This window comes from Hirundo rustica, chromosome 16 (genome assembly GCF_015227805.2).
Source record: "Hirundo rustica isolate bHirRus1 chromosome 16, bHirRus1.pri.v3, whole genome shotgun sequence".
NCBI classification, from domain to species: domain Eukaryota; kingdom Metazoa; phylum Chordata; class Aves; order Passeriformes; family Hirundinidae; genus Hirundo; species Hirundo rustica.
In genome coordinates, this window is record NC_053465.1 from 8411918 (window position 1) to 8427457 (window position 15540).

Sequence of the window (15540 nt, forward strand, 5' to 3'; positions counted from 1 at the left end):
AAATACCAGGTGGGCTTTGTAAGATAAGCATTAAGCCATCAAACCCAGGTCCTTTAATCTTCTGTCAGGAATTTGCCACCTTTTTTAAAATCAGAAATGAAGTCTGGTTTTTCTGAAAATAAATTTTTTGTAAACTGTGTAGTGCAGTAGCTTATGCCAGTTAAGTGATTATGACCATAGTTTTTAATACTTCTTTAAAATACTTTGAACATTTTGCATTTTTAATGAAATGCTATACATTGCTTTTAATGTTCCCTAAGGGCAGGACTTAGTGTCTTCTAAGAGTTTACTTTTAACCTTGGAAAAAGCAGATTAAGCAGTGCAAACTAAGTATGAATGGGAACAAATAAAGCTCAAAGTATGATGATTTGTTTAACTGATTTAACAAAAATAAGAAAGTCAAAGTTTTGAGCAAAGATATTTGTATTCCCAATCCACAGTGAATAGATAATCTTGCTTTTCTAGGCCTCACCTAGGTAAAAATAAAATGAATGAACTGTCATGCTAATAAATACAAACAGCACTGAGGAATAGGTTCTTGATTCCAGTCAGAAATCTGAGACTTGACGGTTTCAGAGGAATGAAGAGTAAGTTTAACAGAAGCTTTTTGTCTTCAAAGAGTCCTGTGCTCTTTATGGTGAGCAAATCAAGCAAACAGATACTTAGAATACTTCACACTTTGTTTACTACTGTCTTGTCCTCATGTTAATATGAAGGAGCCTTGATGTAAACAATGCCTGATTGCTTTGGGCCTGTTTTTTTAATATATAATAACTATGTATTACACACCACACCCTGGTTGTTATTGCTAACTATTAAATTTTTAATATTTAGATTCGGCGTTTGAGGATTGAGATAGAAAAACTTCAATGGTTACATCAACAGGAACTTTCAGAAATGAAACATAATCTAGGTATGAAAATGACAGTCCGAAACAGTGTGTCAGGTTTTGTCCTACATAGAAAATGAAATGCTTGTAGTATGTGTTACCTTCATCACATAATGCTGCACATTGTCCTTCTTGGAACTAACACATTTTGCTTTGTAAAGAAACCAAGATATGATGAACAAATGAGATGAGAGAAGAGATGGAATCCTCTGTATCTTCTGAATATTGGAGCAGAGCAAAAGTTTGGGCTTGCAAAGACAAAACACATTAGCAGCAGCTACACGTCCTTTTTGTGCTCTTGCTGTGAGCTGGTCCTTTGTGGGACATCTAGAACTAAAGTGTTAAACAAATGGAAGGTCATGGTTAAAATCATGGTGCCAGAATAAGAAAAGAAGATGGAAGACTTACATTTGTTGAGTAGGTATGAAACAGATGCCCAAACTCAGGGAATACCTTGACTGCTAGTTTTAATTTCATATTGTCTTTAAACTTGTGAATATTACTGCCTTGCTCCTTGCTGTTGGGGGGTGGAAAATGCAAACCCATCTTTTTCTGGATTTTGAGTAGAACTGACAATGGCTGAAATGCGTCAGAGCCTGGAACAGGAACGCGATCGTTTGATTGCTGAGGTGAAGAAGCAGCTGGAACTGGAAAAGCAGCAAGCAGTGGATGAGACCAAGAAGAAGCAATGGTGTGCCAACTGCAAGAAAGAGGCCATCTTTTACTGCTGTTGGAATACCAGCTACTGTGACTACCCCTGCCAACAAGCTCACTGGCCTGAGCATATGAAATCTTGCACACAGTCAGGTAATGGTGCCTCTTTCACAGCTGGGGGGTTTGGGTGGGTGGATGGATCCACAGTGACTCCGTTCTTCATGAGCAGATGTGATTCTGAGGAGGGACTGTGGACAGGCTCCCATGAGTAGTGGGTTCATTCTCTTTTTTTCCTTGATTTTAGCTACTGCAACACAGCAAGAAACAGATACTGAAATTAGCACAGAAACACTAAATAAATCATCCCAGCCCAGCTCAAGCGTGCAGTCTACACCCACAGAAACAGCCAGCACTCCTAAGGAAAAGGAAGGTTCAGCTGATAAAAGCAAAGAGAGTGTTACAGTGAGTATCATCACTTCAAACAAAAATAATGTGTAAGATGTCTCTGAAGCCTACCCCTAAAGACTTTCCTGGATAAGCCAGGAATTTATAACCATTTGTATATTTCAAAGAAATAGTTTTGGGGAGTGACAAGAGTTGTTTTTGTTCCTCATCTTGTAAAGCAACCTCTTCCTGTTCTCTGGGAACAGCCTCTCCCCTCCACTTATTCCCAATAAAACCTTGTGTTGGCTTGACTCATCCTTCCAGCCAAGGGGGACTGGACCTCTTTCTCTCTCTCTCTCTCTCTCCAGGACCCATCAGTGTAGCTTCTGCTCTGGATCTTTCGATACAAGTTGCCTTCTGATAAGCAATACTGACTGCAGCACTTCCAAGCCCTTCTTGCCTGGGGGTTCAGAGGCCAAGCTCAAGACCTGCATTCAAACCAACTTACTTTCTCACCACAGACTGCCATTAGGGTACCACAATGTTCCATAACACTGATACAACACTTCACCTGGATCTACGGTTAACGGAGCAGTTCGAAATCCTCCATAGCATCTACTCTGATAGTTTTCAGTAGGCAAGGATGAGCAAATGCTCTAATAAAAGGGACTTAACATTGCATATATAGAAAATGTTTATAGAGAAAATTCTGCTTTATAGATAGGGCTTGACTATTAGTAATTTTGGCATCATTTTTTTTCTGCCCTTGCAAGATTTATTAAATGAAAACTTTTAGTGGGGGGGGGCAGGGCTGATCCTTCAAACCCTTACACATGATCCTCCACATCAGTAGGAGCCTTGTTGTATTTTAAAATATTAAAAGCAAACTAATTTTGTAGTATTGTGATTCCAGCATGATGTCTCATCGAGATAGTCCTGTAGAATTGGGAAGCATAGTAATCTAGAGAGCTGTGTTCATTTCTTGACACTTTTGCTACTGTCTGGTGTTAGATCTCTGGGCTTGAAATGTCACCTAAGGGAGTAACTTGGGGAACAGATTTCAAGAGGGGGGGGAAAAGGAGGTGCTGTTTCACTTAAATGTTTTGATGAAGTTGGTTAAACTCTGACTCACTCACTTCATGTTCGTATGCATTGTTACGGCAGCACAAGCTTTGTCTTACTGGGGAAGTAGGGACTGTGAGACCTAAAACCTGCCAGGGAATATTCCAGTTACACAGCTATGGAATCGCTTTTATATAGATGTTCTACCTGAAACATCATGCTGTATACATTGACCATGTTCGTAATTTGAATTTTGTTTTATTAACAAAGAAATAACCTGTGAATTCATTAAGATGCAAATTTTTAACACAGAGAAAGCATCCAACATAAATTGCATATCATAATAATAATAATAATAATGTAACAACTAGGTGGAATTTAATATAAAAGCTGAGGCTTCTACTGAGGTTGCTTGTGCTGCCTCTGCAGATAGCAACAGGTGTGACAAGCAACCAGCCTATGAAACTGGTCCAGGTACTGCAGACCACCACCTGTATTCCAACTACTCAACCCACAATTACAGTGTCATAAGTTAAAGTCTGCAGCAGTGCTGTTCCTGGCATTAAAATTGCTCAGTATGTCTGGGGGGTTGTCTCCGTCTGCTGTTGTATCAAGGGATGAATTCAGTGGTATAGTCGCAACTTGCAGTGCAAAATGCTTTATTTTGCTGTGCAACATTCCACCCTTTCATTCCATTCACGATTACAAGGATTCTGAAATCTTTAAGTCTGGCAAAGGCACTGAGGACAGGCAGAGGCCATTTTGCATTATCGGTCTGTTTCATGTATATACTTGACCACAACATCAATGTAAATATATAGAATTCATTTTAAATATCTTTTAAATATCGTTTTGTCTATGGTATCCTAAAGAGATTTAGAGATTTAATTATTTCTGAGCTACGCTTGATATTCCTGTGACATCTCAGTACCTGTGAAAAAGAATATGCATTTGTCAGCAATGTCTCCCCCATGCAGTCTTGCACGTTAGCATTATGAAATGAGAAATCGCATTGGAATCAGACCTGGGTTTTCTCCATCAAAGGCTTAACCAAGGATGTCCAAATTCCCTAGTGTCAGTCACAGTAGATGGGATGAAAGTGAGTTGGATTTTTGTATTTTATACACCATTAGCCCGTTATTTCAGCTGGTTGTGCTCTGCAGTGCTCCTGTCAGAGCCAGCTCCTGAGCTGATGCTGGTCATGGCGTGGGCTCTGCCTCTGTCCTGTGTTCAGCAGGGAAGCCCATGCGTGGGGAACTTCATTTCTCACTTAGGATACACCGTTATAATCTATCTTAACAGTGTTCCTTACCCACACTGTGACTGTGAGGCCTGATGTGCTGTAGAAGTTCCTCTGTGTGTCTCCTTCCCTGTGCACAGCCCCAGCTGCAGGGACACCCCTGTGTGCTGGTGGATACACGCTCACGCACGAACATCGCTTCACAGCCATCAGATTGCACACAAACGCAGCTCTTGGTGGGGATGGAGACCTCCCACGTTCTGAGCATTTCAGTTCCACTTGGTCTCAGCTGAGACCACTCTGCGCCTTTGCAGCATTGGCCCTGGGTTGCTTGGACTGAACTGCCATTAACAATAAGGTTTTGTATGTGTTTTAAAATCCAATAGCAGACTTCTAAGACATCAGGCTTCTTTTGTGAATAGCTGCGAGGTTGTAAGATCCTATGGTGGTTTTGTGTAATATTCAGAAAAACGGCAGTTAGCCTCATTGGTTTTCTGTAACACAAAGTGTATTGAGTCATGTAAAGCAGAATTGGAAGGCGTGAAAGGTTTCCAACTTTATTTGTGCATGTTTATAACTTTGTACACATTTGCATTAGTCTTGCACAGCTACGGACACCTCTGTATTCTAATGACTGCACGTGCAATTTAAATAATTTTAAACCTTAGTGCATGTTTAATACGTATGCAAAATGTACATATGTGTAAAACTGGCAGAGGTGGAAAATTTACCTCTCAGGGAATGATCTTAACACATTTAAGGAGTCTCGCACATTCCATATTCCGATCGCGCTAAGAACTGAAACTTGATTATTTCCATGTGTGTAAGTAAGTGTGTATATTTAAAAGGCAACTGTGGCAACCCTGATTTCCCCACCTCTAGTACTGACAGTAGCTTACATAATGGCTTCTTTAGAATTCAGTTTCCACTTTGTGTCCAACTAGGAATTTCTTCCTCTGAACAACTTCCATTGTATCGTCTGGGTACCATTTCCAGTGAACCTTGTAAACACGTCTGAAATCAGTACAAAATGACAGTAATCTAGAATTTATTTATCAAATTGGTCCCATGTTTGTTTTTTATTCTTCCTGCAGTTAAAATAATGTAAAAATATGAACCCATCTTCTTTGCATTCCAGGGCATGGAATGACTAGGCCTCTGGAAGGCACAGACTCAGTCACAAAGGAGCTGTAATCCATCTCAGCAGGGATACTCAGAGTCTTTGTGGAATTTCATTAAGACACTCGTGGTTTCTTGAATCAGTGTGGGGAAACATTGGGCTTCAGTGAATTTGTATTTGTTCTTCCATGTCCTCTCTGGAATGTCACACTACCACTGGGGGAAGATCTGTGCATCCCTTTCAGGTTCCTCAAAATCTCACTCCCTGTTTCTTCCTCAAGATGTTGTGAACTGAAATGGAGGCGTTTGTCTGATCACCAGTTGTGCATCACTGGGATTGTATTGGAATGCACTTGGCAGTTTGTATGGTAGAGACCTTTCTAGACTTTCTCACGTTTTTGGAGGAAGGTTAAGATACAGACTTTAGGTTCAGTAAGTCCTCTTACAGATCTCCAGAGTGATGTGACCCTGACCAGATTGTTTAACGTTCTTGTGCCTTTGTCTCTGCATCTGTAGAATCAATTACCACCTATAGAGATGTCCTGAAACTCCATTTGTTGAGATGTATAAATCATGATCAGTATGATGGAAGTGTAAAGTTTATTCTATATTAATATTTTTACAGGGTGTGTAAGACAGTTCCCAGTAACGCTGATGTTTTTGCTATTGATTTGTGCAGAAGTTAACTTAAGTACTTTTTTTTGTTCAGATGGATGTTCTTTGTTCTCTTCTGTGTAGACTGAATGCATGGGGGAAAGTTCCTTTTGGGGAAAAAGATTTAAGTAACGTGTAACAAGAATATACTTATAAACAAGGGTATTTTTGTACTCCAGTTTGATTTGTCAGAACTTTTTCAAATGACAAAGGATTTTCTTAGCCCTTTTTCCTCTTCCCACGTATTAGTTTGCAGAAAATACGTAACTGGATGTAACTCTGAAACCCTCACCCTCCAAGCACAGGCAGTGTGTGCAGCCCCTAGAGCACCTCCCGTCCCTGTAATTCTATAGCAGTGATGAGAAGACAGGAACTCTTGGCTGTAGGGAAATAATGCACTACTCCTCCCCTGGAATGAGGTAATACTGTGGTAATCAAGGTATTAGTTCTTGCACAAATTTGGAACTCGTTCTGGATTTCCCCTGGAAAACAAATCTCTATTTCTGTGGTCATGTTTACGTGACCCTTCACATAACAATCTGTTTCTCTTGGTTTTGATCCACAGCCCATTCCTGTAGTGGTAAGTCCTTGTGCTGGGACAGTGGCAATGAGAACTGGAGTTCAGTGTGTTCAGACCACAATGCCAGTCCAAGTACGAAGAGTCTAACTGCTAACAAGAAGTTCATACAATTGTTGGAATAAATAAATCTAATAGACATGTGACAAATAAACACAGTTCTTTGGATTAACCTCAGAGGTTCAGACTTGAGCTTTGTGTATGTGTACAAAGCATTAATTACACTACATTAATGTAAAGCATTAGTGCTGGCTTAAAAAAGCTGAGGACAGGTAAGATCCATATTAAATCTATGCTTCTTTTGTAAATAATGTACAATTTGTGGATGTCATTAGAGTACCATCTCCTTTTTATATTTGTATTGACTTTAACTTATAAAGAGCATTTGAAGTTGGAAAAGGAAGGTTTCAAACAGCCTTACCACAACCTAATGCTGAAAACTGGTCTTGGGAAACTGCGTCAAATAATCGAGTATGGAAAATCTGAGCAACGTTTTGCATTTGGAGTCAAAAAAATTTCTGCACTTTGAAACTCTTGTGGAACTTCTCTGACCAACCAAGTGATGAAGGATATCTCTTTTCAGTTAATTTGATTAGGCAAATTATTTGGACCTGAAATTGTTTTTCACAATGACCAGGCTGACAAAAAATACCGACGTTTACAGGTTAAAATAATTTTAAATTTTCATTAGGTCCAAGATCAGAAAATGTGCAAAGTGTAATAGCAGCTGGTTGTAGCGGGATTTCTGATATCAAAGATTGAGAAACGTAAAGTTTGTTGCTATGCTTCACCGTTTTCTTCTTTTTTAAAAATCCTCTCAAAGGACTTTGAGCAAGAACTTAGGTGTGGAGAAAAACACGGATTGGAAACGTGGGCGAAGGACTTTGGATGCTGGGCCAGAGCATGTATTATTTATATGATGGAATTTCTGTTTTTCTGTAAGCATGAAGCAGTGCAGTATGAGAGGAAGCACCCCCTGGAGATGCTGTCTGTTACACTGAGGCTGTAGTCCCATTTTGTATGTTGTGTAAAACGAAAGCATTGAACAAAGCAAAGGTGATGTATGTATATGAGAAAATTAATTGTATGATATCATTCCAGTACATTCTGTTGTACATTTCAGTCATGTTGATTTCTCCCATTGTTTATATAAGAATGCGGTTTGTACAGTCTCCAGCTAGTATCCGGATTAGAGGGAAAAAAGTATTAGAAGAAAAAAAAAAGTGAGAACAGAATATTCATTAATTGCAGTTGTGTCAAAACTAGCCTAGCTGGCCTTATTTGTGAAGCATAATTGCTTTTAGCATATGGAAGTATTTTTTCACATTTTCTTTGTATAAAATTTGTATTAAACTTAAATATCTTTTTTGACGATTGTGTTTCTTTGTGACTAAGACAGGTGACACACACGGTATGCTTTGGGTTCCTCCAATTTTTCAAGAAACGTCACAATTTTTTTATTAAACTGTTTTAGAAAAATGTTCTGTGTTCCTGGATTTCCAGTTTTGGTTCAATCTGGAGGAATGTTCATTTCTGCAGAGTCTCCAGATCACAGGTAATTTCACTTATCGTTGGCATCTTCTGTCCCAGAAGTGTGAGACCTCTGGGTCCAAGCCTGTCCAATTTGATGTTGTGTAGCATTTATTCATTGCTTGGATTGGGGCTGGTGTTAGGGAGTATTTGTGGGTTAGAAATGGGGCCTCTCAGGCTGAGTGCAGTTGTAGCTCCTCAAGAGGTCATGAATTGGGCAAGACTTCTCTGTGTGTGTCTTAATTATTAAGTTAAAAGAAACAGGGAGCTTATGAAACATTGTAAAATCTGTGAATATTGTCTGAAGTTGCTGCTCCTGCACTTGTTCTTTGCCTTTGTAAAGCAACCACAGTTCACGTTCCCAAGTGCTACTGTTTACAGAAAAGCACAAATCTTGAAAGCTTGAAATGATGTTTTGGCCTTCCCCATGGAATCTGGATGCTGAAATTAGGCCTTGTGTTAGAGAAAGAAAGTGATGTACAAATTGTTGTAGGAAACCCCACTGCTTTCTGATGCCCATTCCAGCCTGTGGAGGTTTTTTATTTAATTAATGAGCATTTTTTTTCTACAGAAGAGATGTTTTCTTTCCTCCTCTAAAATAACAGGTGCCCAAATCCTGGTAAAGTTTGTAGAAAACATACAAATACATAAAACTACGTGTGAAGGAACTGAGCAAGACGTGTACCTGTGTGTGTGTGTGCATGTTTCCAGGCCCTTTGGATGTTCCCAAGTATAAAACTGCTGTAGATCCCCTCCTCTGTCCATGATAAACTGCTTGGAACGGTAAATCCTGATACTCTTGCTGCACTGAGAGATGAATGTGCCATGGTGACTGGAAGGAAGTGGTGACACCTGTGACAGAGGTTCCTGACCCTTGGTGTGTTCCTGCCCAAAGCTCTGCTAAGAAAGCAACAAAACCAAGAGTCTTCAAACCTTTAAATCTTCCAAGAATCTTTAAGAAAAAATGCAGAATCAGTGCTTGGACAATTGACTCAATTAAGTCAGGTGTTAAATTGGAATTTCAAGGAAGATTAATTAGTTGATTGATGGGGCATTAAAAGCTGAAGTTGTGCTGCTCTGGGAATCTGCAAGCCCTGGCATTTATTGCTCTTCCAAAAGTTTATTTACCAGAGCGCTTACCTTGCAAGCATGAGTCAATTCTCCACTGACTTTGTCACAAATAGGAAGTTATATCACAAGTGAAGGAAACCATTCTTACACCAGGGAAACCTTGAGGAAAAAAGAATCCTGCTCAGCAGCCCCTGAGACCAGCAATGCCCGTGCTAGAAAAGTGACATTTTGCACGGAGTTGTGCTAAGCCCAGAGAGCAGCTCTTTGCAAATGCCCCCACGGCGTGTGCTGAAAGGCTGGGGTTGGTCATGCCGATATGTCACAGCTGCTGGGGGGCTGCTGCCTTGGAATAAAGATCAGATCTTCTGATTCAGCTTGGCAGAAAATCCCCTCTCAGATCTAGCACTGTTTTCTCTAAATGTTTTTAGAGGTTAGGAGTATCCCTCAGGTTTATGTTGCACTTGCTGCATCTCTAACCCCTCCTTCCAGAGAGGCTCTGATCCTTCTGACCTTACCTGGTGCCACAGCAAGGAACAATCAGCCATTTTCAAAATAAGACATCCATCCAGGCCCAGAGAATTTAAATATTTTGACAGCAAGATTACCAGGCCAGCCTTGAAACGGGGAGCACGCATTCCACATCCTACCTTCAGATCCAAGAGGGGCGGGAGAGAAGGCAGGTAATCCAGTCCCCCAAAATGTAAACATGTTTTTATTAAATGCCTTTCACTCATCACAAGGTACTTCTCCCCGTCCTCAGCCCCAAGACGGCAGCATAAGGCACCGTGTAGACACATGCACAGTCCATGTCCCATCTTGGTAAGGGTCAAAAACACAGCTACAGTTCTTTCCAGCAGTACCATGTGTCCTCACTACTCATGTACACAATATGATTCTCCCCAGAGTTTGTTCTGGAGAAATGAACTATTAATTTAGAACAGTAAGACTTTCCCCAACCCCCCACCCCTCGAAAAGCCAGGTGAAAAACACAGGTACAGAGCTTAATACCAGAGTAATGAGATTAGTTCATAAATTAAAAAAAAAATACAAAAAAAAGGAAAAAAAAAAAAAAAAAAGAAACATCAACAACAAAAATAAATCAACACTTTCACTCCTATTTCCAGAAGGTCCTGTGTGATGTGATGGATTGTGCAGAGACTCCTTGCTGTGTCCTCTTCCCTTTCAAAACCAAGAATGCTGACAGGGAGACCCAGACTTGTAGCATTTGCCTTGTTGATGGCAAAAAGGCCATTAGAGCTCTGTGCCTCCACCTCAGCCAGCAACTGCAGCATCCCAGCGACTGATCAGGAGGATTTTCCTCTGTCCAAAGGAAGGAGGACTTGAGACAATATTCTTTGGCTGCAAGTTCTTAAAGGCTTCCACTGAAAGGGTTCTCCTTCAAAAAAAAGAAAAACTGCAGTTGCTGTGGGATTTTTTTTTTTAACTAAGAAAGCATTGAGGAACAGGTGGAACCGATGTAAGAGTCTGAGTGAAGCCCTCCCAGTGCTAAGATGTTGGGGTCTGCTACAAATATTCAAGTTCCAAGGCGTGCCGAAGAGCTTCCAGGTCAGCGTGACAAGAGATTCTCCAGAAGGGCATGTTGTGCTAGAGTGAAACCAAAAGAGTGCAATTTTTTTTTCTGTTTTTGTATAAAACTGAGATCAAAACAAACTTTCTTAGCTTTGTACTTGGCCACCAGGTTGTCACAGTGCCAGAGGCAAGGAGGCTCACCTTAGGGAGGGAGGGACAAAGTGGGAAGTGTCTCTTTGTTGATCTGTCTCTCCAGTGCAGACAGGAAGACACATCCTCCACAATTTAGGAGTATCCTGCTTCACAGGTGATGGAGGATGTGGGCTGGATATTAAACTTTGCTCCTATTTTTCCCCGTCCCAATAAATGAATTAGGAATGTTTCTAGAATTGCAGTATTATTAGAAACAGTTTTAAGTGAACATCAGTAGTGAAAGCTGTTATCACTGATTCACAGACAAGTAAATTAAATCTATCTGTTGGAAAAGGATGTTATTAAAATTGACCAAAATGTAAATAAAGGGATTAAAATGCCACACAATCAAAATGCTTTCTAACAATTCACTTTCCCAGTTAACTGGAACAGTAGGTCATACTGCATTTTCTGTAAATGTAGGAACTGCTATCATTGCTCAGATCAATTACTCATTTAATGTTGCCTCAGGGGAAGGAGCACTTGGGCTATAAAACAGTCTGTCCCCGAAACACTTTCCTAATTCTCATTTATGGGAGATTATCTTAAATTATTCTTCTGCCTCCCTGTTTCTGAATTTTTATTTGCTGTGATAAATCTGAAGCCCTGTACATACAAATCCAAATTCTAACGAGCCTGTTCCACTTGAAATCTGAGCATCTGGGCAACATCTGGAAAGTCAGCTACCTGTGACCTACTCTATCTCTTTATAATATCCTGATCATTCTCCTAAAAGCTGTGAATATACTGTAGCAAAACATCTGAAAGCATCTGAAAGAGGTCAAAGTGTCAACTTTTTAACTGCTGTGAAACAAGTGCAGTTGAATTTCATCGGGGACCTGGAATGTTACCTGTCACCAGAGTGCCCTGAAAGCATCCCTGAACAGCAGAGCTCCTTAGCAATAGCTGTGATCCCTGCTTGCACAGAGAGAACCAAAAAATAACTAGAACATGCTCTTAGATGTTAAACACAACTTTTTTGGGTGTCTTCTGGTGAGCCTGGGGTTTGTGCTGGATTTGTTTCTTCTCCAAAACTGCTAAAGCAGTTAAAGACACAGCTCCTTTCTGCACTGTGATTTTTAACATTTGGGACTCTGATTTTCTTTGCCTTCTCCCAAAATGTCAGTCTCTGCACAGCCAGTGGTATATATGTAATAGTGAATGTACAGAAAGCCTAAACTGACAGCATTTAGTCCCTTCCAGCGTGGCCATAACACTGCTAAGAGTCTTTTATCACTGCAGGAATTCACCTGCTCCTGTATAAACAGCTTCAGCAAAGCTTCACAGAACATCCACTCCCCAGACAGATTCTGATGAAGGGGATGTTCCTTTTCCAATTGTACCTGCATGTGTAGAAAACCTCCAGTGGTTCCAGATGTTTATGTGACAGAGGGTCTATTTACACTCCTCTAACCTTTAAATACAACTTAAGTTTCTCTCTTATCAGTGTGTGTAGAGACAGCACACAAACCCAGACAGCTGAAGAGACTGAAATCCACTGCTCTGCAATTTCACTTTAAGGGGAAAAGTTATTTCCTTCCCCCTCCCCCAGTTTCTATTAAACCCCTTCCATTAAATGATCTGCTTTTCTTTCTTAAACCAGAAGAAAACTTGGCCTCCCAGCCACTCCTGTTGTTCAGCAGTTACAGATTTATCACTCATCAGACAGGTGAAGAAAAATGACCCAAGAAACTGGAGATGTTATCAGCACTGTCAGCAAAACAGCAAAAGGCTCTCTCTGCCTGTCCCCTCCCTTTTTTGTTTTGTTTTTTCTCTATAAAGCTCAGGTGTGTAGAAGGTTTGATTAATGATTGTCATCAATCAAAGGAGGCCACTGCCCAGCAAAGAATGTGCTCTACTAATGGCTGAGCTGCTCAGGCCAGGGGACAGGAGGCTCTTGAAATCCCAGCAGAGGAGATTGCTGAATGTCCCCAGCTCCCCCACAGGCTGGGAGCCCCTGCAGCCTTTGATGCAGTTCTGTGCACTGACCCACTCCTCTGAAGTGTGGCACTGAGCTGCCACAAGCAGCTGGCCATTGTCACTTCAGCCCCAGTCATGCATTTTGGACTCTTCCTGACAGCTCCTTAACCCTTCATGAGCTGCAAAACCACCTGCAGTTTCCAAGGTGGGTTGCAGATATTGTTGCTTCCACTGGCCAGGAAGAATACACTATAAAAAACCCCTGTGCTTCTGCTGCTTTGGAGATAACCTGAGATAACAGGTTATCTCAAATAACAGATCTGGGGATAGAACATGTGCTGGGACCCCTTTGTTCCTGGGCTTGTGCAACCAAAAAGCTCAGATCTGCTTGGAAATCTTTGCAGGATCTTCAGTCAGAATGAGATCCCAGGTCCTCCAGCACAAGGTTCAGCTGTACAGCTGAGCTCCTGTGACATAACACTTTCAACATCACCTGAGCTACACCAGTCATTCCTATACCTGTTAAAAATTAAAGTTTGCTGGAGATGGAGCTTATTCAGTCAGTTCCTGCATCTCAACTCATGTGCAATGCTCCTGGAGCAAAGGCAGCTCTATCACAATTCTCCAGTCACGTCAGGAACACAAGACCCAGGATGCACAAAGAAATCTTGAAAATAATATTTGCCACTAACAAATTGTATTCCTGTCCCTGTAAAACCAAATTCCTGTGTCCTCTTGTTCCAGGAATGGAAGTTCCAGGCAGGTTTCGGTTCTAAAGTTTAGGAAATGAAAACTCTGCCTGCTCCAATTCTCGTTAGTCCTGATCACACTGCTTTTGCAGTTTCTGTTCTCTGTACTCAGTACAATTTTCTAATTTAATTTTGCTTGTGAAATTAATCACATTAATCCAGAAGTCATCGATAAAGGCAGCAACTCTGTCCAAGTCCCTTTGGTATTTGCTATAATGAAGTTACACTCCATGAGCTCAATGAGTCATAAATACAAACACATGTATGGATATAGGCATATTCTAATAAGTAATTCAAAATTAATTCCAACAATTTAGAATTTACAAAAGCAGAAAAACACTCTGCCCGCTCATCTGAGATCACACACTGGAATCCCCCTTTTCATGTCTTTATAGCCATCTTTATTAAGCAAGAATGATTCCTGGAACATGGGACACAGGAACTACCTGAAATATTGTACCAGCTGCCAAAGTAGGGAGGGATTTAGAGTATGGAACTTCTGACAAGGTGATTGTTGAGTATTTTGCATATTAAGAAATGAGACCGATTGTACGCTGCTTCAAATGGAGGGAGCTTCATTAAGTGCTTAATTAAAGAAAGAGTCATTGCAATCCAAACTTGGAAGAATCCAGCAAGGCATCCACAAACTGTACCTTTTTTGCTCCCTGTTCCTCTTCAACACCATCTCCTATTACAATGTACACGGCTTTCCTTCCAAACCTCTGCATTATTCTTTCAAAACAGCTCTCTTTCCCTGAGAAAGAGAAGATACATTTTTTTATCTGGACACACACCCCAGGCAGAGCTAATACTCAGGCACAGGACCTGGACTTATCCCCTAAATGAACTGGCTGCAACATTCTTTGCTTTCTATTCAAACGGGATCTTCTTCTGAGGCAGATCCTCTCCATCCCACGACAGTAACTAGCACTTGTTCTGTCAGCCAAGGACTTGCAAGTGCTGCCAGTTTTCTGTGGGCTTTGTGACTGTGATGCCCTGCTTATGCCACCAGCTGGCAGACCGACGTGACATTCGTGGCATTCAGTTCCCAGAGCCCTCTTCTGTTCATTCTGGTGGCAGTAAAAACATGAGAATGCAATCCTCAGAGGTTCAAACACACCAGAAAGAACAGAATACAAAAAAGCCCCGAGCCAACCCTACCAGTACTTATTACTCACAAAGCTTCACAAAGCTCACTCAGCACATCTGACCCCTCTGCAAGCCTAAGAGGATCCAAGGAGTGTTTCTGTAAACCACACCTTGCTTCCAGCTGGGTGCAGCTGGACATCCCACGAGCACTCAGTGCTCCATAGGGTGGGTATATTTCTATAGATCTGGCTCATTCCCCCATGGAGACACTTGAGAAGTGTTTTTTAGACTTTTTTTTTTTTTTTTTTTTTTTTTTTTTTCCCTGCAGTCTGTACTAGGTTAAGTGTGGGAGTCAGGATGTGAATTAGACATCTGTTATTACGAAGCTAAAAATAAAGCTCACTCATTGCATGAGCTGGGGACAGAACTTCAGCTTGTCTTCGGTGAGGCCTCAGTCAGTTTGCTCTTACCTGTTTTTGTTGCACTGTAAATGTTTTCAATGGGGAAGACAGTGCCCAGTCCGTAGAGAAGCACTTTAGCCAGAGCTGGTATTAGCTGAGTTGTGGTGACCAACACATTCACACAGTTGGGCCTAGGAAACAGAAGTTATTAGTAATCTGAGTTTCTCTCTTTCACCCTGGACTGAAGATGGTAGGAAGGAAACCTTTCCTGCCACTGGAAGTTCCTGAGCCAGTGGGGGATTTTGCAGCCAGAGGAAGATAATGTGAGAACCAGAAATGTCTTTTGATCAGCTCAGTAGAATGAAAAAAACACAAACCACATAGCAGCAGTGATGCAGCCTTACTGCAAGCTTGCCAGGATCTCTGTGGTGGGAATTTAAACACAGTGTAGTCATGCCCATGCTGGGTTCTGTGAGTGA

At 41.1% G+C, this 15540-nt stretch overlaps 2 protein-coding genes across 10 annotated transcripts in view; one reads left to right on the top strand and one right to left on the bottom strand.

Moving 5' to 3' along the window:
- The window catches only part of ZMYND8 (zinc finger MYND-type containing 8), a 50472-nt gene extending 42527 nt beyond the window's left edge, over positions 1–7945 (top strand). For 4 of the 5 annotated variants that reach the window (XM_040079651.2, XM_040079649.2, XM_040079652.2 and 1 more), the window contains exons 18-21: positions 835–913; positions 1457–1696; positions 1848–2005; positions 2296–7945. In XM_040079651.2, coding sequence (XP_039935585.1) covers positions 835–913; positions 1457–1696; positions 1848–2005; positions 2296–2310 — 492 coding nt within the window. In that variant the 3' untranslated portion in view covers positions 2311–7945. The remainder of the gene's footprint in view (positions 1–834; positions 914–1456; positions 1697–1847; positions 2006–2295) is intronic. The other variant, XM_040079654.2, reaches the window with a different exon arrangement.
- A 1936-nt stretch (positions 7946–9881) lies between these two features.
- The window catches only part of EYA2 (EYA transcriptional coactivator and phosphatase 2), an 87623-nt gene continuing 81964 nt past the window's right edge, over positions 9882–15540 (bottom strand). For 2 of the 5 annotated variants that reach the window (XM_040079864.1, XM_040079863.1), the window contains exons 14-17: positions 15131–15252; positions 14225–14325; positions 10912–11054; positions 9882–10785 (exon numbers count right to left, since the gene is read on the bottom strand). In XM_040079864.1, the coding sequence (XP_039935798.1) occupies positions 10485–10785; positions 10912–11054; positions 14225–14325; positions 15131–15252 (667 nt within the window). In that variant the 3' untranslated portion in view covers positions 9882–10484. The remainder of the gene's footprint in view (positions 10786–10911; positions 11055–14224; positions 14326–15130; positions 15253–15540) is intronic. The other 3 variants (XM_040079866.1, XM_040079865.2, XM_040079867.1) reach the window with 2 other exon arrangements.